Here is a 25078-nt window from a genome sequence, read left to right on the forward strand (position 1 = left end):
CCTCCCCGCCTGGGTCCTGGACAGGGCTGTCTTATCACCCTGCTTGGCAGCTCAGGTTCCACCATGGTCTTAGGGACCTTCCCCCCACGGTGCCAGGGTCCCCTTTTTCCAGTGATCCCAAGTCTCCTCGGTACTTCCCTCTCTCTTCCACTGTCTTAAGGCTCAACCCCATTTCCTCAGGGCATCTCCCATTTGCCTTCCATGTTCTTGGGTATCTTCACTGAACCTCCATTTCCTCCCATGGTCTCAGGGTTCCTGCATTCACCCCCATGGTCTCAGTGCTCTTCATTGCACCCTTTTTTCTCCCATGGTTTCAGGGTTTCCTTATTCAACTTCCATGTTCTCAAGGCTCCCCAGAGGTTTCCCATCTCCCATATGGCCTCAGGACTTCCCAGCAGTTTCTCATGCTAATGACACCACTGCCTGCATTCTTCCCAGGCAAGACCCAGCCCAAAGCCCTTGGCAGGTGATGGAGGCAGAAAAAAGGGTGGGATCAAAGCTGTTAATGCCAAGAGAAAGGATGGGCTGTAAATCCACAGGAGTCCCCAAAATGTACGGGTTGAGGGACACCAATGTGTCATCCCCCAGCTCCAAGAAAATGCAAATGGCAGATCCTGCACAGCTCTCCCCTGGCAGCTTTGGGGGAGCACAGAAGGTGGGAGATGGGCTTTGCACTGGAAACCTGAGTCACTGCAGAGTGTGCTGGCCAGGGCACACAGGAACACACAGAGGCACAGTGCAAGGTGGTGTAATAGGTGTATACATGAGTGTGAGAGCGCGGAATAAGGTCTCTTTTCCAGCCTTTAAAATACAGACCCTCTTTCCCAGTGCTTTGTAACACAGTTGAGGCAATGTGTGCACAGGGGACAGAGCCTCGGGGTGCACCTCCAGCTCCTGTCCCCAAGTCCAGAGATGGAGTAGAGTGTCAGCAGTCACACCTTGGCCAGGAGAGGAGGTTGGGTCTCAGATATGCTGCTCAGCTTTGGGGATTTCTCACAGATCCAATGAAAGTGACTCCAGCATGGCACAAACTTCATGTCTTTTCCATTTAGTATTGCCATGCAGAATGTTCTCCTAGGAAAGAGAGCGTATCTCAGAGCAGCAGTGATAACATCCTTGCTATGGACACCATTTCCCATAGGTCTCAGTGCCACTGGGGCAGGCAGTGTGCCTGGCACTGGGACTAGTCTGAAGGAAGGGTTACATTCTTCCTCCAAGTTTTCTGCTCTGCCACTTGGAAATCTGGCTGTAAATTCCACAGCTGAGCTCTGCCTTGACCCCTTTCCCTTGGGGGACCACCACTTACTTTGCTGGGGGATGTAACAGGGTCAAAACAGCACCTTTCTGGCATGGCAAAAGGGCAGGTGCTTGTGTGCAGCACTCTTGTACTTACGAAGTTTGACTTCTGTCCTGCCATTTAGAAGCCCCCTTTGTGTCATAAAAAGTGCTTGATCCAATCCAGTACCATTCACCAGACTCCTGCACAAAATGCTGGGGGAAGAGAAGCTGTCAACCACCTGCTTTGTGACCAGCACTTTCCTGGCGCCCAGGAGCCCCAGGGTCAGCTGTGCTCCTCCTCCCAGACTGCTGGGATGGAAACCTGGGGCTCATGGTGCTGCCCCAGCACCTCCACAGATACTACTGCTTCTGCCCCCCAGGACTCTGCCCAGTCCCACCCTCCTAGGGTACCACAGTCCCCCTGCTCTGTACCGGCACTGTCAGTTGTAACCAGTCATCTGGGATCAGCAGTTGAGCGGATTTCTGTTTGCAGTCATTTATGCTGTTCTGCCAGCTCATCTTCTGCACAGAGATGAAGAGACACTTGCTCCTGTAGAGCACCCAGCCTGAGGGGCAGCAGTCTGGGGGCAGGGCACAGGTCAGACACTTGTCCTCCCACGGGTGCTCGGGGGGCTCAGCCCAGCCGAGATCAAACCCCACATCTGCCCAACGGCAACACTGCCTGTGCCCCAACCCCACCACAACTCTACCTGTATTCACACAGGCGTACAGGCTGCTCACAGTGCTCTCGCTGTTGTTGAGCTTCCCCTGCACCTCCTGCATCTCCTTCTCTGTCTTGACCAGGACCCCCCTGACGTGCTCCAGCTCGGTGTTCCGGCTCTCCAGCTCCAGTTGGCTGATGTTGCCCTCGCGCCACGCTCGCTGCAGCTCCGCTCTGGCCCATGCCAGCTCCAGCTGTGCCTGCTCCAGGCTCTGCTCCCGAGCACTCAGCTCCTGTGACAGGCGGCCCTGCTCGGCCTCGTGGTCGCGGGAGGTTTCCTGCAGGTTGCGGGTGACCTGCCAGTCTGGGGACAGGGCAGTGAGCTGAGACACGGGCATGGGGCAGCCCAGGCAAGGGACTTGCAAAGGAGAGTGGGATAGGAGTGGCTGGCTGTGGGTAGAGAATGTCCTGGGGGTGTCAGTGAGAAGGGAAAGGAAGCCCCAGTGGTGGCAGATGGAGGGGAGACAATGGGAGGCAGTAGGAGGCAATGGGAGACAGGGGGAAGGCAAGGGGAGACAATGAGAAGTTTAGTGGGAGGTAGTGAAAGGGATTGGAAAGGCAATAGGAAGTGGTGGAAAGGCAATGGGAAGGCAGTGGGAGAGAGTGGGAGGCAGTGGGAGGCAATAAGAAGGCAAGGAGAGTGAGACAGTGCAAATGCAGCAGGAAGCAGTGGGAATGCAATGGGAGGCAGTGGGAAGGCAGTCAGAAGGCAGTGAGAAGACAACGGGAGGCAATGGGAAGCAATAACAGGGAGTGGGAGGCAGTGGAGGGGAGTGGGAGGCTGTGGGAGGCTGTGGCAGGCAATGGGAGGTAGTGGGAAGACAGTGGGAGGCAATGGGAAGCAGTGGGAGGGCATGGGAGGCAGTGGCAGGGATTTGGAGGCAGTGGTAAGGCAGGGGCAAGACAATGGGAGGCAGTGGGAAGACAGTGGGAGGCAATGGGAGGGAGTGGGAGGGAGTGGGAAGGTAGTGGGAGGCAGCTCACATAGCCATGCCAAAGGCAGCAACCAGCCCTGGACCCCCAGCCTCAGACACCCCTCATCCCTGACAGCTCGTCCCTAGCCCAGCCCAACACCTGCTCCCAGTGTCCCCCTCCCAGCTGGCCCCCACCCCATGGCTGTCACCCCGACTCACAGCAAGCCCCCAGGGCCACGATGGTCACCAGCAGCAGCAGGAGCAGGACCAGGCTGGCTGGCAGCAGCGCTTTGGGGATGTGCCATCGCCGGGGAGAGTGCTCTGCAAAAGACGAGCACCCACGGGCATCATCCCATGGCCCACCCGCCATCAGCTGGCACCCACCCCACGTCGGGGCATCCCCGCAGCAGTGGCTGTGTCCGGGTTCCCACCTGGGCTGGGCACTGCCGTCACTGGCCCTGGCAGCACGTTCTCATAGGGGCTGTCGTCCTCATCGGGGACCGTGGATGGGGACCCCTCAGCAAACTTCAGGTCAGCATAGACCACGTTCTGGGCCATGCCCAGGCTTCCCCGAAAGCTCTGAGGGCACTGCTCTGCTGCAGAGAAAAAGTGCAGCTGGTTTCTGCGGAAGCAGAAGTGTGTGGAGGTGTGGCAGACGGGAAAGTACAGCCACGACACTGGCGCCCTGCCATTGGCCCAGCACCACCATCCTTTTTCATTCCACCCCCCGAAACTGCTCAGGGTCCCCTGGGATAGCAGTGGGGGGGGCAGCGCAGCTCAGAGCTGGGGCACTGGGCAGAGCCTATGGAGAATTGATTTAGTTCCTTTAGGGCAGGGGAGAGCAGGGCTGGCTTAGGGAACAGGTGGCTTTGGTGCTGACCCCATCCAGGATGGAGTTTCCCTCTTCTCTGTGCTTTGCTCCATAATCTGAGCATCGCTGCTGTGTGGAAATGTTTGCCCTAATGCCTAAAAGGGATTTCCACGTTGCAGCATGAGCTTTCACTTCTCCTCTCATCATGGCCACATGCTCCCACTCTGCCAGCAATGACACCGTGGAAAATCATGTCCCAAACCTCGAAGTGCCATGACAAATGGTCTCATTGCTCTTCCCTTGTACACAGCCTGGTGCTCCCAAGCAGTAGCAGGAATATTGGGCAGTCACCCAATACATCCCACTGACCTTTCCCCAGCATGTCCTCCCCGGGCCCGAGCACCTGCATGCCCAGGAGGATATGCTTCATTTTCTTCCAGGAGTCTGAGTGGAGGCTGTCCAACCCTTAGCTTTCCAAACTTCTTTCCTGTCCCCTTTGAAGCTGGCTGTGATTTTTGCCTTTCTCCACTAATGAAGGACTTCCCTTGCTCTTGCAGAGATGATGGGCAGTGGCCTTGTAATGCTGTGCTCCAATACTTTGTACCTCAAGTCCTGTTCCAAACTGGCTGCATCCAGATATGCCCAGCTCGCCCCCAACTCAGTGATCCTTTGGAAACCTGTCTTTGGATGAAGTTCAGTAGAGATCTCTGAGATGCTGAGAGGCTAGAGGGACCAAGAAGGAGGTGCTGTGAGTGCTGGGATTGTTGTCTTAGGCAGGGAAAGCGAAGTGGATGTCATTGCTCTATGCAACTGTCTGGGAGAGGTTTGGAGCAATGCCAAAGCTTGCTTCTTCTAGGAGGGGAATGGGGAGAGGATGAGAGGCAGTGGCACATGCTGCATAATGGGGAAATATCCATTCTCAGAGGCTGGGAGAGGAAATCTGTATCTGTGAAGACCTCCAGCTCTCCACAGAGCTTTCCACAGGGTGATGTGCTCCTGTGTTGAGGATTGCCCTGCTCCACCCCTGCTATCCCCTGGACCACAGATTTGGGTCCATCCTTGCTCTGCCACGGCCGTGACCTCAGGCTGTGCTACTCTGGCTCTGCCGTGTGCCCAGGGGGACCAAGTGCACTTTTGGAGCGTGGGAGGGGAGGGGCTGGTATTTCTGGGACCAATGAGAGGGTGCTGATGCCTGTGGCTGTGCCTCACTGGTCCCATCTGCTACAACGCAGAGCAAACTTCTGCTTCTGCGGATGCTGGCTGCAGGTCAGCTTTGCACCTCTGAGACACGGCGCAATCACCAGGAGCAGGACCATCCCAGAAAGGCACCCCAAGGGCAGAGTGGGAGCCCGAAGAGCTCAGGGCTTGCCCAGCACTTGCCCACATGGCCCAGAGCATGGTTTATGCTGACCTGAGGTTTGCCAAAGTGATGGGGGGACGGAGCATGGCCAACCAGGCACTGGAGGCAGGTGAGAGCTCACAGGCCCTGCCACTCTGTCCCTGACATGCCCAACGCCATGGACTCAACTCCCTGCATTCCTCCCACAGCCCTTGGCATGGATGAGGCAGAGAGCCCCCATGAGAACACGCAGCCGGTGGTGGCAGGGCAGGATGGGGATGGGGCCCAGCCCGGCACAGGTGAGTACCCAGCTGGAATCCAGGGCACCCAGGGCGTGGGTAGTTGGTGGTGTTTTGGGGTGCTCCCACTCCCATTCTTTAAGAGAGGAGGCACCCACACTGTGCCACCTGTGCCGTCATGCCACCACACCACTGCCTCCAGGCAGTAGGCCCGGGGACTGCCAGGGGTTTTCCAGCTCTCCAGGTGATGTCTGTTGTGTCTTGCAGGCCACTGGTCCTGGCGGTGGTGCATCCCAGTGGGGCTGCTGGCAACCTGCCTGCTGCTGGTGGCCACTGTGGCCCTGGGGGCTTGCTGTGAGTCAGGGGTCTGGGCACATTTGGGCTTGGGGGTGGCTGGGGCAAGGAGGCAGCTGGGCTGGGGTGGGTGCCATGGTTGAGCATGGAGTGAAGAGCGGCATGCCTATGCGCACTGCTCATGGCTGAGTCCCTCTTCCCTGTCTGCCGCAAGCTGTCCTGTATCCGCCTCACATCATGAGCACCCCCACTGTCTCCCATCACCTGCCTTCCCATCCTTGCTGTCTGTTTCTGCTCCTTTTCCTTCCCACCCTGGCACTGCCCAGCCTCATATTCCTGCACCCTGCCTGCCCCTGCCCTGCTGTATCTGCTCCTACACCCCATCTTGCCCCTGCCCTGCTCTCCCCCCCAGGTCCTGCCCAGCCCTTAACCATACGCTTTGCTGCTGTGTCCTTCCTTCTCATCCTTTCCCATTCAACACAGACAACACCCTGCCTTGCCCTGCCCATCCTACCTGCGCTAAACAAGGTCGGTCACACGCCCAGGCTGCCCCATGCCTGTGTCTCAGACCACCCCTTCTGCCCCCAGACTGGCAGGTCACCCGCAGCCTGCAGGAAACCTCCCGCGACCACGAGGCCGAGCAGGGCCGCCTGTCACAGGAGCTGAGCGCTCGGGAGCAGAGCCTGGAGCAGGCACAGCTGGAGCTGGCATGGGCCAGAGCGGAGCTGCAGCGAGCGTGGCGCGAGGGCAACATCAGCCAGCGGGAGCTGGAGAGCCGGAACACTGAGCTGGGGTACGTCAAGGGGGTCCTGGTGAAGACACAGAAGGAGATGCAGGAGGTGCAGGGGAAGCTCAACAACAGCGAGAACACCGTGGCTCTGCTGCGCTCCTGCACAGCTATAGGTAAGGCAATGATGGAGCAGGGATAGGGTGCCCCAGGTGACTGGCATCCCTCAGCAGGGGTAGTGCCAAGGCACGAGCACTGGTGTCTTTGGTCATGTGGTGGGGGCAGGGTGGTCTGAGGCTGAAGCTATGCCTGGAGCAGAGGCTGAGCCTGTGATGTCTGCTGGGAAGGTGTGAGGCTGTTCCTGGTCCCCCGCCCAGGGCATCTGTGGCTAAGCAAGCATCTGAGCTGTGCCTCTGCCCACAGACTGCTGCCCTTCTGGCTGGCTGCTGTACAGGGGCAAGTGCCTCTTCATATCCTCGGAGAAGAAGACATGGGAGGACAGCAGAGATGAGTGTGAGAAAACATATTCTCAGCTCCTGATCACCAAATCCTGGACTCGCTGGACTGTGCCGGTAGGGTGCTGGGGAGCTGAGGGCAGGAGCTGGTATATCCAGACCTGGGCTCACCAGATGGGTTAGCACTGTTCTGGGGGTCCCTGTCCTGCCAAAATGTTGGAGGGTGCAAGGCTGATCTCTGGATCACGTGGCTGGTGATTGACATGGGACAAAAAGGCTCTGTTCCCTTGGATGCTGCCCAAGCTGGAGCAGGGCACCAGGGCCGCTCAGCTGTCCTGCCCCAAGAACCTCCATCCCAGGGTCTCCCTGGGGAGACGATCATTCCCTGAAAACACTGCAGTACGTAGGTACCATGGAAAAAATGTGAAAAGGCCCTTTTTCTTCTTCTCCAGACCTTCCTGAAGAATGCTGATATCCCATATTGGATAGGACTGCAGAAGAGCAGTTTCCCCTGGTATGACTATGGCTGGCTGGAGGAAGAGGACCCAGAGGGCAAGGGGCCCTCTGATGCCTGGTTCTGGGTAGATGGCTCCCTTTATGAAAGGTACCTGGCAGCACAGCCTCTTGCCAAAACTCCCCAAACCCAGCACGACTTCAGGAACCATTTTAAATCCCACCAGTACCCACTTCTGGGTACAGGCACTGGGAAAAAAAGAGCATCAGAGTAGCAGGGGCTGAGGGAAGGTGGGTGCAATGGTGTGATGAGATGCTTAGAGGACATGCAGATGCAAAGCCAAGACTTGGGGGAGTACATGCAGGACATAGGAAGCAGGAGGTAGCAAAAGTGGACAAAAGAAATCACAAGTTTTATTTGGGGTCTAGACAAGGGGTTTGAGCACCATCTCTATCCCCCACGTGCCTCCTTGATTTCTCCCGGGGGGATAATCAAGCCTTCCCGCCCACAGAGTAGTGGGCTCCTCCCCTCCACGTGCACCCACTTCTCAGCTCGTTGATACTTCCTCTTGCAGTGTCTGAGAGCAGTGGGGAGGAACAGATCCGTCTGACCAGGTGCTGGGTACCCAGCCCCTGCTCACTGCCTACCCCTTCACCTTCAACCCTCACCCCCCAAATGGGGGACTGCACCCAGTGTAGACCCACAGCCCAGGGCAGCTCCTCCAGCTGTCCATATGCCCTCAGGGAGGACTGGGCTCTCCCAGCCACAAGGAGGAAAAAATGCCCAGCAGTGAGGCCGAGTCAAGCAGGAGGGAAGCTTAGAGGAGTCACAAGCAGTGCAAACCCTTTGTAGAGGCGTTTCTCAGCCTGCCTGAGGAAGGGCAGGGACCTGTCAGCTGAGCCTTCAGCCTGTAAAATCAGTAGGCGAGGACTGGGGGATCCGCCATCTGACTGTAGCATCCAACCCCTCCTGTGCAAGCTACAAGAGGCAATCGTCACAGCAGGGCTTGTGGGTAGAAGGTGTCAGCCCCTGATGTGTTGCTTCCTCATCCAGGCCATGGCAGTCAAAGTCAAATGGGTCCTGTGCCATAATAAGCCGTGGAAACATCAAACCTGCCCAGTGCACCGGCCCGAAGGACCTGCACCTCTGGATCTGTGAGAAGGAGGCGGGGCCAAGCTCCCCTTTCATGGCATGATGGCTTCTGGCCCCAGAACTGCTGTGGTGAGTGTGCCCACGGCAGGTTCTGCCGAGCCTGGGGTGCATGAGGCCCGTGGGGTATGTATGGAGGAAAGCAGGGACCCTGTGTTCACTGCCTGGGGCACGCTGGCTCCCTCCCTTGGAGCCTGCCTCCATCCCCTTGCTGCCATGGGAGCCCCTGGTCTGTGGTAGTTCAAGAGGACTCCCTGAAGCTGTGACTCAGCAAAGGGGCAAGATGAGAGAAAACCCTTTGCAAGATGCCTTTCCCGCCCAGTTGCACATCTTGAAGGCTGGGTGGTATCTCACTCTCACCTTCACTCTCACCCTCACCCTCCTCTGCCTTCACTTGCAGCACCTGCACCCTGCACTGCCTCTGCTCCAGCCTTGCTACATTCCTGCCCGGGATATCCCATCCATTCAAGCAAACTACTTCCCCCTCACAGACCGCTGACCCCCCAGCTGCACAGGTCCTTCTCAGGGATGCCCAGTGATGCTTGGGCACCATACAGGCAGCAGTGGCTGTTTGTGCTTCGGCAGAGTAGCGTGGGCCCCACAGCCCGCACGGGACACGCTGGGTCTTCCTGGCAACGGGGTCTGGTGGGCGATGGGGAGCCTGGACCGGAACACAAGTGGAGCAAGCCCTGATACTCAACGCTGCAGCCACGCCGCATCCCCAGGGCGGAGCGAGGTGCGCTGCTGGCATGCAAGGAGCGGGAGCCAGGGGCGCCACAGCCCCAACCCCAGCGAGTCCCCTCCCCGCGACACGCATTTGCTACCCGACCCCGTCGGAGGGGCAGCTTGGCTACAGCTTTCAGGCAACCCCGCACTCAAAAGGCTCGGCAAAGCCTCGGCGCCCAAGGAGCGAAGCTGAGCATGCACTGGTCCGGCGTCTGCGCCGGCGGTTGGGGATTTTTTTAGCGCTATTTAGAAAGTAGAGCAGTGACCTTTAGGGTTGCACGGTGTGATTGTGTGTTTCAAAAGCAACTCAGGCACTTGCTGATGCTTTGCGAGACAACTCATCAGGACTTTAAATAGTTACTACGCACGTGCACATGTGAAGATTAAGCAAAGCAGCCCTGATGTAATGCTGCAGCCAGGTGAGAGCAGAGGAAGTCCTGTTCAATCAGGCGAAAATGCTCTTTACAATGGGGCCATATATAGTTGATTAATTGCTATGTTAATTAGCTGGCTTGAAGAGCAAAAGGGTGTCAAAGACAGGCTTTCTGGTAGTGGCACTTGTCACTCCTTAGTCTTGTCCGCTGGCTGAACCCATTTTGTAGCAATAAAGAAACACAGTTCGTCTGGTCTTTGCTTCCTTGTCTACCACTGAAAACATGGACTCAAGGGAATGAACTCAAAGAACCTAAATAATAAATGGGAATTTGACCAAAGCCATTTCAACCGCGACAGGCACCTAAGGCGCGCTGAGATCTTGGGCTAAGCCAGGCTGGCTTGCAGTCCCTGAAGAGTTTCCAAGAAGCTCCCTAGAGCAACCATTTAGGACTGGGATCTCTTCCACATCTGATGTGCATCCAAGTGACACAAGCAGCAGCCTGAGTTGTTGGGACAATCAACCTTTATTGAACACTTTAAATAAGCGGGGTATATATTACTAGCAATTATTAATAATAATAAAAAACACAAGAGTTCTGCATTCACCAGTGCATTATGCAGGAGGGAGGAAAGCCGGCTCCCACCCTTGCCGGGGGCCTGGCAGCCTGGCCGTGCTGCCCACTGGCCCCATCCCCATGATGCCAGGATGGCACCTGGCCCCTCTGCCAGCACCCTGCCCCCAAACCTGTGTGGCAGGGGGTTGCGAGGCATTGTGCTGGCTCAGCACCCAGCCCTCAGCATTGGGCCGGCAGGGACAACCCCAGTGTTGGCAATCCTCCCCATGCACTGCCCATGGGCATTGCCCCTCTCCCGGCCCCCTGCCCACCTCTCCCCATGTCAGGGACTGGCTGTGCTCCCCATGCTTGTGGACACACATGGGTACACCCACCAGCCCCACAGAATCCCCAAATACACACATAACACACGCTGACCTCTCTACCCCAACCCAGTCCTGCTCACCCGCTGGGGTGCAGGGGACTCCCAGTTCTCCTGGAAGAGCAGGCTCATTGTACATCCCTCTGCAAGAGCAGGCGGAGGAGTGAGCCCCTGGGGAAAGGGGGTCCTGGATCCAGGGCTTGAGCCCTGGGGCCCCGCGGGGGACCAGCCCTGCCGCTTGGGACAGTGCTTGGGTCAGGGGTGTTATTGCACTTCAGTCCCCAGAAGAGACCCAGCCCACCCCTAGGGCTTCCTGCAGAGCCCCAAGGCTGATCCTGGTGTGATGGGTGCCCAAGCACCTGGGCAGCTCTGTGGCAGCCACAGCACATGGCACAGTGGCCACTGCTGGCCACCAAGCATTGGGCAAGGACAGACAGTGGGGACGTGCCAGGCTTCTGCACTGCCCAGTGCTGTGGCTGCAGAGGGGTGTTAAGGGCAGCTGGATGCAGCCCCACTCCTCAGGATCCCCATCACTATGACTGTGCCTCTGGCAGCTTCAGCCTGGGCTCAGCTAGCACTGGCCCCGGGGCTTTCTGGTGTTGGCCCCTGTCGTGGCAGAGGAGGCTCTTGGCCTCACAGTTGAGGTTCTGGTAGCAGGGCGGGCTAGGAGCTGGCTGGTGGCAGATGGAGGCAAAGTTAAAGCTGAAGGGACTCACGCAGCAGCCAGGGCAGGGCAGCACCTCATCCTGCTCTGCCACAGCACCAGAGCTGTGCCCAGGCAGCATGGCCGAGCGCTCCGTTCGCTCCAGCGCCACCCCATAGGTGCTCAGCTTAGAGAAGCTGTGCTCCAGCCCGCTCCCCCAAGCCAGAGGTTTGCTGACCATCATGTGGTTGTTGTTGATGAGGAGCCCGCTGGGGGATTGCGTCTCCGGTTGCCAGGACTGGGTGCCCAAGGACGCCGTGTGGATGAAGTTGCTGTTGGGAGGCAGCAGGGTGGGCTGCGGCAGCTCAGGGTTGTCGAGGCCACAGTCCATCTGCTCATTCGCCCTGGAGCTGGGGCTGGAGGCTCGTCCCCAAACTGGGGGAGGAAGGAGGGCAGAGGGCTGGGGGTTGTCAGTGGGAAGGGGGGACACCACATCCAGCGCCAGGCCCCCATGGTGGGGCAGCTCAGGAGAGGCAGGCAGAGACTGGCACTTGCGGGGGCTGGTGGTGGGGGCTGAGAAGTCACACTGCACCTCCACGGCGGGCTCAGGTGTCACGGGCGTGCTGAGCTCGAGTGGGGCGGGGGGCGGCAGGTCAAAGGTGAGCGAGATGACCGACTTGCTCGGCGTATCGAAGAGCTTGATCTTCCCCCCCTTCAGGTCCTCTCGCTGGGAGAAGGGGTTGACACGGGGGGACATCTCCTTGGACCTGGCCCCACTATTAGGCTCCAGTGGCTGCGGCTGGGCAGGTGATTTGGGGGAGAACACGTCGGACTGGCTGCGGGACAGGCGCTGGTCCGGCTGCAGGTGCTGTGTCCCCAGCTCACGCAGGGGCGACTGCTTGGCATGGCTGGCTGACGTCCTGGCCACTGCTGGGCATGGGCACAGGAATGTGTCATTAGCTGCCAGCAGCTGCCCATGTAGGGCACTACCAGGTGCTGGGCACACAACCACCCAGGGGTGGGTGCACCCTGAGGAAGGAACAAGGATCAGTTCCATCCTGCAGACCTCACGCACCCCTGTCTCCTTCCCCTACAGGTGATGGGGACACCTCACACGCCCCCATTTTTGCACCCAGCCATGGCCTGTCCCCGGGGCGCCCACGTACCGAGTGTGGCTGAGGTCTCAGGTGTAGGCAGGCTCTCCCCGATGCCGAAGAAGGTGGCCCCGGCACCCTCAGTGCCAAGCTGGTGCTTCAGGATGCTCTCCAGGCACTGTGTGATTTCCAGGAATGAGGGGCGGGAGGTGGGCTCCATCTGTGAACAGGAGAGGTTCCCCATCAGGTTTATGCCCTGTCCAACCACTGCAGGGAGTCCTGCACAGCAAAGGCAGCTCCCTGCTCTCCCCATGAGCAGGCAAGGCAGCCTGTCCTGCCCAGCTGCCCTGGTGGGGAAGGGCCATGGAGGTGGGAATCTCACACTGCAGCAGTGAAAAGCCAGCTGGAGGAAGGCCGCCGGGCAGTCGATTTCCACCATAGTGCGGAAAGTGGTGACGTCCAGACCAAAATCCTGCACCAGGGAAAGGAGGAAGAGTGAAGTTTGGTCCCCTGGGGCACCCCATAGCCCAGGGGACCTGGAACAGCCTGGCTCCCCTCCCTGTGTTGACTGTGTGCCACCCAGGGCTGTGGACCTGGAAGCACCCCAGGCGGGGCACAGCAAGGGAACACTCTGGTGCCACCCCACACTGGGGTAAGGCTGGGGGATGCTGGGACACAGATGCCTCCTGCTCTCTGCCTGAATCCAACTGTCCCCTTCTCCCACCCAGGCTGACTATGGGCTCCAGGACAGGTTACCAGCAGAGACTATCCCTCCACAGGCAGCAATTGGGACAGAGCAGCCCTGCCCTCATATGTTGGGGCAGCTCCTGCATATAGGGCTCCGCCAAACATAGGAGAATGGCCCCTCTTGTTTGGTGAAGTGATCCCAGCCCCAGTGCTGCTGCCCACCACTCCCTCTACCTGTTCCCATCCCAGAGAGTCACCTCAGTGCGGGGCAGGTAGTCAGGGTCAGCTGGTACACGAGCGATGGTCTCACACAGGATGATGCCGTACGCAAACACATCAGCCTGCAGAGAGTTGGGAGTCACGGGAGTGCCCCACAGCCCCGATGTGCCCACCATTCTGCAAAGCCACAGCCCTCCTCTTCCCTGCAGAGCCACACCAGGGGCTCTGCCACCTCACCACCAGAGGGACACCCAGTTCCTTCCCTCTAGGTGTGCAAATGTCCCCAGGGCTGCAAACCACTGGCAGCACAAGCCTGGGTAAAGCCCCATGCAGGGCAGCCACAGAGCCTCACCTTCTCATTGTAGATCTCCCCACGCAGCACCTCGGGTGCCATCCAGTACGGGGAGCCCACCACGGCCAGCGGCTCCTTCTCGCTGCCCTCACTGGGGGACATGGTGGAGTATTAGGGGCTGCATCAGTTTCCTGTCTGTCCAACCTCCTCACTCTCCCACTGGCACAGCCCAAATCACCATCTCCATCTCCCTTCCTGGGCTAACCCTCCACCATGAGCCCCACAAACTCATCTCTCCTCAGCCACACCATCCCCTTCTTCATCCCCTCCTAGCCAGCCCCAAATGTGTCCCTCTGCCCCACAAATCCCCACTGCTGAGGACTACCCCACCACCCCTTATCCCTATCCTTTTAGCTGCATCACAAATATCCATCCCTTCCCCAGCTCCTGCTGCAAGTGGGCTGGAAACCCCTCACTCCAGCGGTGGGCCAGACAGGTGGATGCTCCCCACGCACCTGTAGGTGGGGATCTTCTCCGCCAAGCCAAAGTCACCCACTACAGCTGTGTAGCCGTTGGCCTCGCAGCGCACCAGGCAGTTCTAGGGGCACAGGAGGACTCCTGTCACACAACTGCACCCGCCCTGCCTCACCAGCCACTGCTCCCAGGATGCCCGGGCACAGCAGAGCCTCCTGCTCCCCAGCCAGCCATGGGTGGGGCAGCCACGTGGGTGTGGGACAAGAAGGGCAATTGGAGCATCCTGTACCTTGGAGGTGAGGTCTCGGTGGAAGATGCCCTTGGAGTGCAGGTAGCGTAGGCCACAGGCAATGTCGAGGGCCAGCTTGACACGCGTGGACCAGGAGAGGGGCACAGGGCTGTCCAGCAGCTGCTCCAGGTTCCCACCATTGATGTACTGACGGGAAGAGCCGGTCCATTGCATCACTGCATCCCCCCTCCCGTAATGCTGGGTGCCCATCTCTCATCCTAATGCATCTTCCAACCACCCCACAGCACAGCCTCCCGGTAGACCTTGCCCTGTATATGTGCCACAGGCCAAGAGTGTGTTCCCAGAGCCATCACTGTCCCATCCCCACGCTTGCAGGAACCCCAAGATTCATGGCTGTTGCCACACTCTTACCTCTGTCAGTGCGTGCAGCTGTCCCTGGTGTACACACACCCCCATGAACCTGTGAGACAGAGGGGACCTGAGGGTGGCCGCAGCAGGCACCAGCCCCAGGAGCTAATCCAGTGTCAGCAGTAGCTCCAAACCCCCAGGTTAGGGAAAAAGGGGGCAATGGTGCCAGCAGCAGGGGAGCAGGTCCTACCTGAGGATGTTGGGGTGCGAGAGGCGGTTCATCAGCTGCACCTCCCTCAGCATGTTGCCCCGGTTGCTGGTCAGCTTGTTCATCTTCAGCACCATGATCTGCCCCGACTGGCGGTGCCGTACCTGGAGAGGGGTGCAGAGGAGGTTGAGCCCCATGTGCCTCCACAGCCCCTCTGCACCAGACTGCACCCAGCTTCCACCCCAGTCCTAGAGGTAGGAGCTAAGCACCCCACACAGCCAAGGCACAGAGCAACTCAGGGACCAAGGCTAGGGAGGGCTCTCTCAGCACAGCAGCACCCTGAGGACTCCCAGTACCGATGACACATCCACATCCTTCCCAGGGCACCCTGCCTGTGACACTGCCCTGACCTCCCAGAGGGGCAACAACAGCCTCCATAAGCTGTGACCCCAGGCACGTGCAGGATTGGGGCTTGCCAAGGAGGGCTTTTACGGGTCAGCACCACACAGCCAGGCCCTACCAGCATGGGCTGAAGAACAGAGGGGACACATTGCCCCTCCACACCAGCCCCAGGGGTGGTTGACACTGCCCTAGTGCTTGACCCCAGGCTGGCAGGGCACAGCTCTCGGAGGAGCTGTATATTTAGCTGGCCCCAGCCCGATGCTGTCATGCGAGCTGGGGGCCTGGTCCCCCGCCAAGAACAGCAGATGGAGCGTGGCCAAGCACGGACACCCCGTGCATCTGCAGCTCCCTGGCATGTGCAGGGCAAGGGAAGAGCATGAAATACCCTGACCCAGCACTGCGCTGGGGGGGCCAAACCAGTGCTGAGGGTCCCCTCCTAAGCAGCTGCTGGGGGTGGGATGTGCCCCCACCCTGGAGCAGCAGCTGATAAGGGGGACATCCCAGTGTATCCCAGCTGCCCCCCAGCACACATGGAGCTGTGCACGGAGGCGCAAGCATTCCTTGGCGCTGCCGTCAGCTCCCCGCTCTTCTCCTTTTTAGTCAATGCTGGTTGAGGCTGCTGTGCTGGTGCCAGCCCCTGGCCTGCCTCACAACACCCCTCACCTCAGGGATTGCCTCCACAGGCAAAATACTGGGGACTGCCTGGAGGCAGGATCCCCAGCACCCCGCATCCTGCTCACAGCTCGGGCCCATCCCAGAAGGGGGAGGCTGGCATGCTGGGCCTGCCAGGGCTCTCTTCCTACACACCTGGCATTGCTTCAGGGAGCAGTTGTCCAGGGTGCACACCATGATGGGGATCTATCCAGCACCAAATACCCAGGGGATGGGCAGCAGCTCCCCACTATCAAAGGGCCTGGGGAAAATGAGTGCTTTATGAAGATCCCTCTACACTTCTGTGTGCACCAGGTCCAAACCAGCCCCAGGAAGGGCGGAAGTGAGGCAGTAGCCACGCCAGTGCCCTGCCACCATCAGCTCATTGAGTGCATGGAGAGGCTCTGAATAATTCAGCAGGCACCTGCCTGAGGGCATCGTGCTCCAGTTACACCTGCTCTCCTCCAGCCAGCCCTGGCCCGCCAGCCGGCACCCTTGACCCATGGAGACAGGGGCCACCTGGCAGCAGAGATCAGGATGGACCCCGGAAGAGTGAGAAGGGGACATTCCAGACACTTGCCACTGTGGGTTCCCATCCTGGCACCCCACATGCTGCAGGGAGAAGGAAGGGTGCATTTCTCCATGGCTTTTCCTTGCTGAGCACTGGGCATGCTGAGCTCTTGGGCTCAGGGAGAGCGTGTCACAGGATGATGGTACAGTGTCTGCTGTGCAGAACACCCAGAGTGCCCCATAAAATGGCACTCCAGGTCCTCCCTGTGCCCACTGCTCCGCCCACCCCACCAATGCCCTGCAGCACCTGGCACTGCTGCCAGCCCCATTCTGGTGCCTCAGGGCTCCTTGGCCACACCTGGATCCAGGGCAAGGGGTACCCCCACCCTACCCCACCACTGCTGTGTTACCACCACCCCATCCCTGACTGTGGAGCAGCTGGGGGCAGCACCAGACACGGAAACCAGGCTCCCAGACAGGCTTTGGTGCAGGCTTTAAGGAGGGGGCCTGCCTGACCACAGTGGGGTGGGCAGAGTCTCCCTCAGTTCCTCCAGCTCCCCATGGGAACCAAGGAAGCCAGAGCCTGGACAAGGCCAGCGGGACCCCCAACCTTGCCAAGTCTCTGGCGCTTGGTGCCCAGCAAAACACATCACTCCTGACCCAGCTCTCCTGGCGGCAGTGCTTCCTTCCCTTCCCACGCCACGTGGGGCTGGCAGGACTGGCTCGGTCAGTTTGGCAGCTGGCAGACGGCAGGACCCAGCTCAGTGGCGCGGGCAGGCTCATGCCCGCCGGGACGGCTGTGGGCGGCAAGGCTCCCGGCGCCACGCGCCCACGCTGGGAATGCCGTGTGGCACGCACAGCGCTAGCACTTGGTGGCCATGTGCCCTGGGCCTGGCCGGTTCCCCCACAGCAGCAGCGTCCCTGCATCAGGGAGCAGCGTCTGAGTGGACATCAGCTCAGCCCTGCAAAGTGAGGATGCACCCGTGGCTTAATTCCGCATTAAAAAGCCAGCTGCCATTGGAATAGGCTGGGTGAGGTCTGAGTGCAGCCACGTGGTGTCGGACACCTTAAGACTGGAGGAAGGGGGAAGGAAAGGTCTGGTGAAAGCCCCTTCCTCAGGAATTATCCCAGACATCCCAGGAGCCCCTGGTCAGCACAGCCCTGCCTTGATGTCCTTTTCTGTGACTCCATTCCAAGGGTCATTTGTTCCACTCCAGGGGCCACACACCCATGGGGCACAACATCTTTGAGGGTGTCCAGTGCCCTGAGCTCATTTGTGACGCCATCTTCCCTGCACGCTTCATGGTTCAAGTCCAGCCCATACCCGGGACAGCAGGGAAGAAGTTATGCTCCCTTGGCCTTCCCACGGCATGCCACATGCACTGGCCAGTTTACCCAGTCTGCCCAGGTGCTAGTACCAGCCCAGTGCCCTGGCTGCCCTCTGGAAGCAAGAGTAGCAGAGAAGTGCACAAGCCGCAACCCCAGTGAGGACTAAGTGCCTCATGAAGGGGGTTTCCTCCCTCTCTGACATCCAGGGAAGGCAGTGGGCAGCAGAGCCTCCCTGCGCAGGACGAGGGAGGCGTCCCCTCTTGCCTCTCTCATGCACTCTGGCATGGTGCCCAGGAATCCCAGCACATTCCCCAGAGCTGAGCTCAGCTGGGCAGCCGTGCTGGGCTGCAGGGGGAGGACAAGCCACTTTGTCCCCCACCCAGGAAAAAGGCAAGACCTTGCCTCTCACCGACACTCCCTGGCGTCCCACACGGCCCATCCATTGGGCAATTCATTGGGTACCACCGAGCCAGGGTGCCGTGGCATGTTGGGTCCCCATCCCATCTGTCGCCAGCATGCAGGGCTGGGGGATGGGATGGGCTGGCTGCGGCCCCAGCCTGGGCACAAGGGATCTGAGCTCTTTTAACAACGGAAATTAGAGTCTTATTTAAAGAGCATGCTAATCAGAGCGAGCAGACGGCCTGCTCCCTCCCCACAGCCGGCACTCCCGTCTAGACATGGGGAAAAGCTCCCCTGGCACCTCCCCACCTGGAGGTCTCAGTATCCAGAGCCCCCTGCACCCTATGCTAGGGACAGGCTAGCACACAGCCCCACTCTTTGCATGTTCCCTTGCTCCCTGCCCCACACAGGCAAGGCACAGTCACATAGGGACACCATCCCGTACCCCTCACACATGAGAGTCCTGTAGAGAAAGACAACAGGGCAGGTAAGGGAGCTGCCACTGGTAATCCCACAGCTACCTGGAACAGCTGCAGGAGCTCCTGGGAATCCCAATAACACAACTGGGTCAGATCAGAAAACCTGCTCATTGTAAGAAAAAGGCAGAATCGGTCAGGACAGACTTCCTCCGAGGAAGTGAGAGTCAGTGCACACAGCACCTGCTCCTGGAGAAAGTTTGAGCATCAGCAGCCCCCACCTCCTGTGCTCCCAGGAGCAGCACCATGGGCACACCAGGAGTCAGGGCAGTGCTGGTGTCGCATCGTGGTGGCAAATTATTGCCAGAGCACACCCCATGACAGAGCAGGAGAGGTGCCAGCAGGTCTCCAGCCAGTCAGCACAACACATTTCCAGTGCCCGGGACTTCTGAGCAGCGGTAACGGGGCCAGGGCTGCTCCTGGCCTGGCCACAGCTGGCTGACCTTGGCAAATTCACCTCCTTCCTGCCTGCCTTAGTTTATCCATCTGTTTTGCGCTGCTTCACTCTACTCCCTAAAACAAGGCAGATGAAGGGCATCTGATAAGAGGGAGGGAGTTGTGCTGTTAGTTGCACTGGAAAATTGGGACTAAATAGAAAATCCCAAAGGTTGGAGAAGAAGTGAGCAGAGAGGGCTGGGTGACAGTGATGCCAAAATCCACTCCTGAGTTCTGTTGACGCTGAGAGTTGCTAATCCACAGACACACACACACACACACACACACACAGGGTACCATGGAAATGGGGTGCTGGGCAGAACATCACCACAGGGCTGCACCTTGGGAAGCAGCATCTCCAAGAGGATATGCAACATCAGGCCATAAGGTGCAGATTTGGATGGGTGAAGACCTCTGGATACAGCCCCTAGGATGCTGCCCATAGCCCTGTGTCTGCTGCAGACAGCACATAGAAAAATAAGAGAGGGATGTGGGGAAGAGATGCAACAGTGGTTTAAGGCCTGAAGAAAATGCCTGGCACAAACACACCTGGCTCAGTCTGCTCAGTCTATTGGAAGTGGAGAGGTGGTTTCCTGCAATGTCTGTGTATCTGAGGAAAATGGGGGGGCTGGTGCCTCTGAAGTCACACAGGGAAAGGCAATGAGAACCAGCTGCTCCAGAGGAAAACAGTCTTGCTCTGCAGCACAGTGGGGGACCACGAACAAGCGCCATGAAAAAGGGCAGCTTCTCATCACTGGTGTCTTCTGTTTGCTCTGGATAGCCTTTCTGAAAAAAGTGCTTGGCTGGAGCAGGATAAGGCTCAGCAGAGGGGCTAACTTGGGATACAAGGACATGGACACACTGAACCCCTTGGTTTTAATGCTGAGAAGACAGTCAGATACTTCTGCTGGTACCCCAGCACCCTGTCTGGCCTTGGCTCATCTGCACACCATGGCCCAGCTACCTGCGCAGGGGCAGAGATGTCCAGGTTCCCTCCCTGTCCCTGACGCCCACCAAGGCTGGAATGAGGCAGGACCCAGCAGCCATACAGATGAGGGAGATTCAAATGCCCACAGCCTTAGAAAGCTACAGTAGGAACAAGGGAGGTGGAAGGAAAATAGGTACTGGGGTGCCCTGCCAAGCTCCATCCTCCTCACAAGCTCAGGTGGCCAAACCCCAGCTCAGATCCCAGGCCTGCCCCACCATCCTGCTGAGCTCTTGGACTCAACACACTGCATGAGCACAAAGACCCATCTGGCCCCCTCCTGCCCCTGCTTCCTCGCCACCATGCACACACATCGACTCCTGCTCCTGATACTGCTCCCATCCCTCAACCTCTGCCAGTCCCGCAAATCCTACATGCAAGCAGCCACACAAGAGCATGAACAACATGTGGGAGAAGGAGCATTCTGTGGCTCCCGCAGAGCCTGGGAAAAAAACAGCAAGGCAGGAAAAGACCATGGCCTGGCTGAGACACGGGAGCATCCATTATTAAAGAGCCGTATCCATGCCTGACATTATTAAATGCCTCCCTCCGCTTCGAAGTGCTGCTGTGTGCTCCAAGCCAGAGATCAATAGCAGGAACACAGCCAGCAGAGAGGTCATGGCTCAGTGGGGAGCTCCAGGAGGGAGCAGGGAGGAGAGGGACCCCTCTGCACACCTTCCATAGTCCCTTGCAGGATGCCTCTCCAGCAGCTGCAGAAGAGCCGGGTTTCAGGTCTCCCTGATGATGGCAGAGCTGGAGAGGGTCCTCAGGGTCCTGCTGGGATGTGGATGCCCAGCTGTGGTGCATGTGTGAGCGTGGTCCCTTGCAAGGGACTAATGCACTGCTGTTTGTGATCCCAGTGACTGTGGAGGGGGGTGCTGGAGGTTGTGCCCAGCCTGAAGCTGCTCTCTGAGGGGCATGAAGCCACTGGAAGCCCTGCTTAAAGGTGATCCTTGCTCAATGGCTTAGGGCACCACAAGTGATGCCGAGGCTGAAAATAACACATGCACACACCTCCCCTCTGACTGAGAGGTGTCAGTGGCATCCAGGCAAGGCACAGCCCCTCGGCCCTGGCAGCCGTGCATGTGGGCTGGCAGGCTAGTACCACCACACAACTCTGCCACTGTTGGGACCCCGAGCTCCCCATCAGAACTCGTACATTCCCAACCAGAACATTGGCCACACACAGGCGTCCCCACCCTGACAGTCCCAGAGAGGCTGGAGGACAAAGGCAGCCCTGGGGTCCCAGCCGGGGGCCGACCCTGTGCTGCTCTACAGCATCACAGCCCACTCCCACAGCAGGACACCTTCATGAGGCTCTGGTGGGGCACTCCGCACATCCACCTGCCCAGCGCTGGCTGGAGCAGGCCTGGCAATGCCGGACATCACCTTGGAGTGGCTGAGAATGCTGCCTGGATGCCCTGCCACAAGCACACCCAGGGCCCGGCGGGTTCGGGTCTCCATGTTTTTGACAGCGGTCCCTGGGGCTGTGAATGCCCGACATCCACCCGTGCCCCGACCCCCCTTGCCTCCCCGCCCGCAACCCACGGCGCAGCGCCCGGGAGCGCTCAGCCTCCCCGGCTGTAAACAGAGCCGGCGCTCCCCTCCCCCTGCCCGGAGGGATGGAGCCACAACGCCCCGGCCGGGACGGCGCTCCCGGGGGACTCCCTCCCCGAGTCCCCGCCGCACGGCACCGCCTCGCACACCCCCCGGCCTCGCCCGGCCGCCGGGGCTGCAGGGGGGGCACACAGAGCCCCGCCGAGGGCGCGGCCGGGCGCCGCGCTCCCGGGGGATGCCCGATGCCGGCGGGATGCCCCCGCGGACCGCCACCGCCGCTCCCGCCCCGCACACCTTGAAGACCTCGGAGAAGAAGCCGGCCCCGATCTTCTCACAGTAGAAGTCGTCGATGCGCGCCAGGGTGGAGACGGCGCTGCGCAGCGCCCGGTACGAGGAGGGCCGCAGCCGCCCGCAGCCCGGCCACGGCCCCGCCGCCTCCCCTTCGCCCTCGCTGGGCCGCCGCGGCAGCTTGTCCCACTCCATGTCGATCCCGCCGAGCACCCCCAGCGCCATTCACATCCCCGCCCGGGCGGCCTCGCGGCCGGGGCGCCGCCGCCCTCCCGGCGCCCGCGGCGATGCTACAGGCGGCGGCGGAGCGGGGCGGGCGGCGCGCCGGGGCGCTCCGCGCTCATGGCCCGGCGGCGGCGGCGCCCCACGACCCCGGCGCGGCCCGGCGCTGCGCCTACACCGCCCCGAGCGCTGGCACCGGCGGGGCGGGGCCGGGGCGGGGACAGCTCTTAACTCCTTGGGACCCACCGCCCTGCCGGAGACACCTCCCTGTCCGCCCCGCCCCGCCGGGCAGAGGCGGGTCCCGCCCGCTCCGGTGTCGGCGTCCGCCAGCAGAAGCTCCCGGTCGGTGCCGAGCGGGCATCTTCCTGGCGCCAGGGTGAGTTGTGAGGTCCCGGAGCACGGCTTGGGCAGACCCCATGGACAGAGGGGTCTGACAGTCCCCTGTCTTTGGGTGCGCCCTGCAGGCGTGGGAGTCTTCCTGCCCTGGGTCCCACCAGGACGCACAGTGTAAATGCGGGGCTTACTTTCTCCCCATGGCCCTGCCCGGATGCCCCTTGTAGCTGCGGGGCTCTCTTTGTCCTTATAACACCCAGTCCCTGATGTACGGATAAAAGCCGTGGGGATCTGATTCCATCTCCCCGTATATTCAGCCCCACCCCATACAGCTCCCCCATACAAGCAGCCTGTGCCAGGATGAACCCCAGTCATCAGGGTCTCGAACCGGCTCATACAGGCTCATAGAGGCTCGTATCTCTCCACACAGCCATCAGTGTGCTGGATGAATGCTGTGGGTGTGGGGCTCTGATTCTCCCTCTGCACCCACCCCAAACTGGATGATGTCCTGGTGCTGGATCTGTCCTCCGGAGCAGGGAAGTGCTCAGTGCTTTCAGTGAAAGTATGCCCGGTGCCAGTTGCAGCCCTTTGCATTTCTCCTGTTCCTGACATCTTCCACTTCTCCTGTTTCCTCCTGCTTCCTACTCACCCCCCAACCCAAGCCTTTTGCGTGCTCTGAGGCTCATCTGTCCCATCCTTCCTGCCCAGGGACTCTCTGCAGCTGGATCTGCCCTTGCTCTGTCTCACACATTTTGCTGATGCTCTCCTTGGCATCCACCTGACTGTGCTGGTCCAGCCCTGCCCCAGCCACCTCCCTGGCTGCTGACACAATCCTGACTCCTCAGCTCCCCCCAAACTGCTCTGCTCCACAGCTGTTTCCTTGTGTGGTAGGACTGGTTCCACATGCCCTGCACCGCTCTAGCTGTTTTCCCTGCTGGCAAAAGCAGCCACATACAGTATCTCCGTTTTTTGGCCAGTACTCAATTCCAGGTGCCACCACGCACAGCAAAAACACCATGGACCATGAGCCCTGGGTTTTCCTCCTTGTCCCAGGAGGGAGAATAACCCTGTGGGCTAGAGCAGGGAAACTGAGCCTCTGACTTACTTATAGTGGGAACAGCACCCTGCCCCGCCCCACTAGACATTCATGGTATTTCTACTCTTCCTGTTCTGCAGAAGGGAGTGGGATTGTGGAGAGCAAGTGTTCCACATTAGGAAGGCAGAGCCTGGCGACAGGTCTCTGCCAGTCCCAATCTCACAGCCGTCCCTTGCCTCACCAGTACTGCTTCAGCCTGCCAGGGTGATGGATGGCATGTGCCAGGGAGGCATTGCAGCCATGGGGTTACCGTGCTGTGAAACAGGCCACATTTTAGGGTTTCCCAGGCCTCTGCAGCCTGACACAATGACAGGAGCAGCTTCATGGGTGAAAGAAGAGTCAAGCATCTCCCTGTGGAGATGGGAGGCTGCAGCCTGTGCCCTCCCAGCCTGGTAGCCAGCTGGCTGCCTTTCCTGCCTGCCTGGGCTCAGCCCTGGTACCTGAAAGCTGCTGCACCCACACACCAGTGACCAGCTCCTTAATGGTGTGGGAAGCCACTCAGAGGAGCAAAGCCAGCAGGCTGAGGCAACGAGGAGAGCCTCTCCCTGTCAGTTGAGTGCAGCAGCTCCCTGAGGGTCAAGGCACCGCAGCAGAGATGGGGAGTCCTGGTAAGGCATCTTGCAGAGAGAAACTCAGGACCACTGCCTGTTCAGAGCTCCTGCTGCTCACAAGTGACTGGGTTTACATCCAATTAAGTTGTAATGGATAAATTAAAGCCCTGGAGATAGCTCTGACTGTGGAAATTACTGCTGCAGGATTTGCAGTCCCTTCTCTCATCAGCTTTGTTAACTCTACTGTGCTATTTCCACGACGCTCTGCTCCTGCCTGACACAGCAGGGCTGAACTGAGACATGGCTAAAAGTCTCCAGTGCCCCAAATCCCTCCCATGGTGCAGACAAGTACACTCTGGGCAGCTGGATGCAAAGTCAGGCTGGGCTGAGCCTGCAGCAAACCCTGAATTAAGCTCCTCAATCCCTGGTGAGGAAGAGCAGAAAGGAGGTCTCCCTGGCTGTGCTCTGCTCACGTGGATCTGCAGGGGGGAGGGGAGGGGGGCTTTGTCCTCTTTGCCCTTCTCCTTCTGGTCTCTGCACCTCTCCTCTCTCATGGGAAGAAGGCTCAGAGATTAATAAACATCTTCACCCTGCCTTCGGGGAATGGTCCATCACCCAAGCAGAGCAGGGATGAGAGCCTTCAAACAGCCTGGGGAGGCTGGAGCTGGAGAAATGCAGGGATGTCCTGTGAGGATCAGGGCACAGTACAGCTGTGGTGTGGCCAGGCTGTGGGCAGGGCAGTTAAGGATGCAGGGGGGTCCCACACAGAAAACCTAGTCTTTACTGCACCCCCCTCTATTCCACACCAGCACCTGTGGCACCACTGTCCTTGCAGGTTGGGATCAGCCAACAGTAACCCATCCTGACCAAATGCTTATGCTGCTCAGAGCCCTGGAGCCAGAACTGGTGCCATTCCCTCCTCTGCACCCATGTGTGAGAGCCCATCCATACCTGAGGCTCCTTCTCTGCAAATACTCTGGAAAATCAGTGACTGCTGCTGTGGGGCTCAGGGGTGGCTGCAAGGAGTATGTGAAACTGTGCCAGAACAGGCACCAGGCTTCATTGCAGGAGGATTTTCTAGCCCGGAGGGACTGTGCAAACACAGAGACAGGCAGAACAAAGAGCATCAACTGGCTCAAATATCTCCCTTTGGTGCTTGCCTCCAGAATGTGGATGCAGTCTCTGGGTCCCAGGCGTCCTCTCTCCTCTCC

General features: G+C 59.4%; 3 protein-coding genes across 4 annotated transcripts; 1 reads left to right on the forward strand and 2 right to left on the reverse strand.

The window, feature by feature from the left end:
* Positions 1 to 932: 932 nt before the first annotated feature.
* LOC126647367 (B-cell differentiation antigen CD72-like) lies at positions 933 to 3471 on the reverse strand. The gene is made up of 6 exons (XM_050329546.1): positions 3345 to 3471; positions 3133 to 3234; positions 1989 to 2303; positions 1711 to 1859; positions 1394 to 1491; positions 933 to 1074 (listed from the first exon to the last, which is right to left on the reverse strand). Exons 1-6 carry the CDS (start codon positions 3469 to 3471, stop codon positions 933 to 935), a joined length of 933 nt encoding a protein of 310 aa, XP_050185503.1.
* Positions 3472 to 5108: 1637 nt separating this feature from the next.
* LOC126647549 (B-cell differentiation antigen CD72-like) lies at positions 5109 to 8427 on the forward strand. Its single transcript, XM_050329850.1, has 7 exons — positions 5109 to 5193; positions 5273 to 5362; positions 5570 to 5656; positions 6185 to 6499; positions 6747 to 6895; positions 7231 to 7382; positions 8286 to 8427. Exons 1-7 carry the CDS (start codon positions 5109 to 5111, stop codon positions 8425 to 8427), a joined length of 1020 nt encoding a protein of 339 aa, XP_050185807.1.
* A 1560-nt stretch (positions 8428 to 9987) lies between these two features.
* TESK1 (testis associated actin remodelling kinase 1) lies at positions 9988 to 21925 on the reverse strand. 2 transcript variants are annotated; one of them, XM_050329594.1, is made up of 10 exons: positions 21672 to 21925; positions 14676 to 14797; positions 14489 to 14537; positions 14117 to 14263; positions 13869 to 13951; positions 13414 to 13504; positions 13100 to 13183; positions 12538 to 12627; positions 12228 to 12375; positions 9988 to 11988 (listed from the first exon to the last, which is right to left on the reverse strand). In XM_050329594.1, exons 1-10 carry the CDS (start codon positions 21888 to 21890, stop codon positions 10952 to 10954), a joined length of 2070 nt encoding a protein of 689 aa, XP_050185551.1. In that variant the 5' UTR covers positions 21891 to 21925; the 3' UTR covers positions 9988 to 10951. The 2 variants fall into 2 exon arrangements, with proteins under 2 accessions (XP_050185551.1, XP_050185550.1); XM_050329593.1 differs by having other exon boundaries at positions 9988 to 11991; positions 21672 to 21924.
* Between the last annotated feature and the right edge of the window lie 3153 nt (positions 21926 to 25078).

Source organism: Myiozetetes cayanensis, unplaced genomic scaffold (genome assembly GCF_022539395.1).
Source record: "Myiozetetes cayanensis isolate MyiCay16 unplaced genomic scaffold, myiCay2020 scf4, whole genome shotgun sequence".
Lineage (NCBI taxonomy): Eukaryota > Metazoa > Chordata > Aves > Passeriformes > Tyrannidae > Myiozetetes > Myiozetetes cayanensis.

Excerpts from the sequence above, each read along its gene's own strand:
- LOC126647367 (XM_050329546.1), bottom strand. The coding sequence starts at position 3,471 with ATGGCCCAGAACGTGGTCTATGCTGACCTGAAGTTTGCTGAGGGGTCC. Across the intron at positions 2,304-3,132 it reads CGTGGCCCTGGGGGCTTGCT|ACTGGCAGGTCACCCGCAAC; the intron begins GTGAGTCGGGGT and ends CCCTGTCCCCAG. Across the intron at positions 1,492-1,710 it reads GGTTACAACTGACAGTGCCG|CATTTTGTGCAGGAGTCTGG; the intron begins GTACAGAGCAGG and ends CTCTTCCCCCAG.
- LOC126647549 (XM_050329850.1), top strand. The coding sequence starts at position 5,109 with ATGGCCCAGAGCATGGTTTATGCTGACCTGAGGTTTGCCAAAGTGATG. Across the intron at positions 5,657-6,184 it reads TGTGGCCCTGGGGGCTTGCT|ACTGGCAGGTCACCCGCAGC; the intron begins GTGAGTCAGGGG and ends TTCTGCCCCCAG. Across the intron at positions 6,500-6,746 it reads GCGCTCCTGCACAGCTATAG|ACTGCTGCCCTTCTGGCTGG; the intron begins GTAAGGCAATGA and ends CTCTGCCCACAG.
- TESK1 (XM_050329593.1), bottom strand. The coding sequence starts at position 21,890 with ATGGCGCTGGGGGTGCTCGGCGGGATCGACATGGAGTGGGACAAGCTG. Across the intron at positions 13,952-14,116 it reads ACCGAGACCTCACCTCCAAG|AACTGCCTGGTGCGCTGCGA; the intron begins GTACAGGATGCT and ends CTGTGCCCCTAG. Across the intron at positions 12,628-13,099 it reads ACTACCTGCCCCGCACTGAG|GATTTTGGTCTGGACGTCAC; the intron begins GTGACTCTCTGG and ends TCCCTGGTGCAG.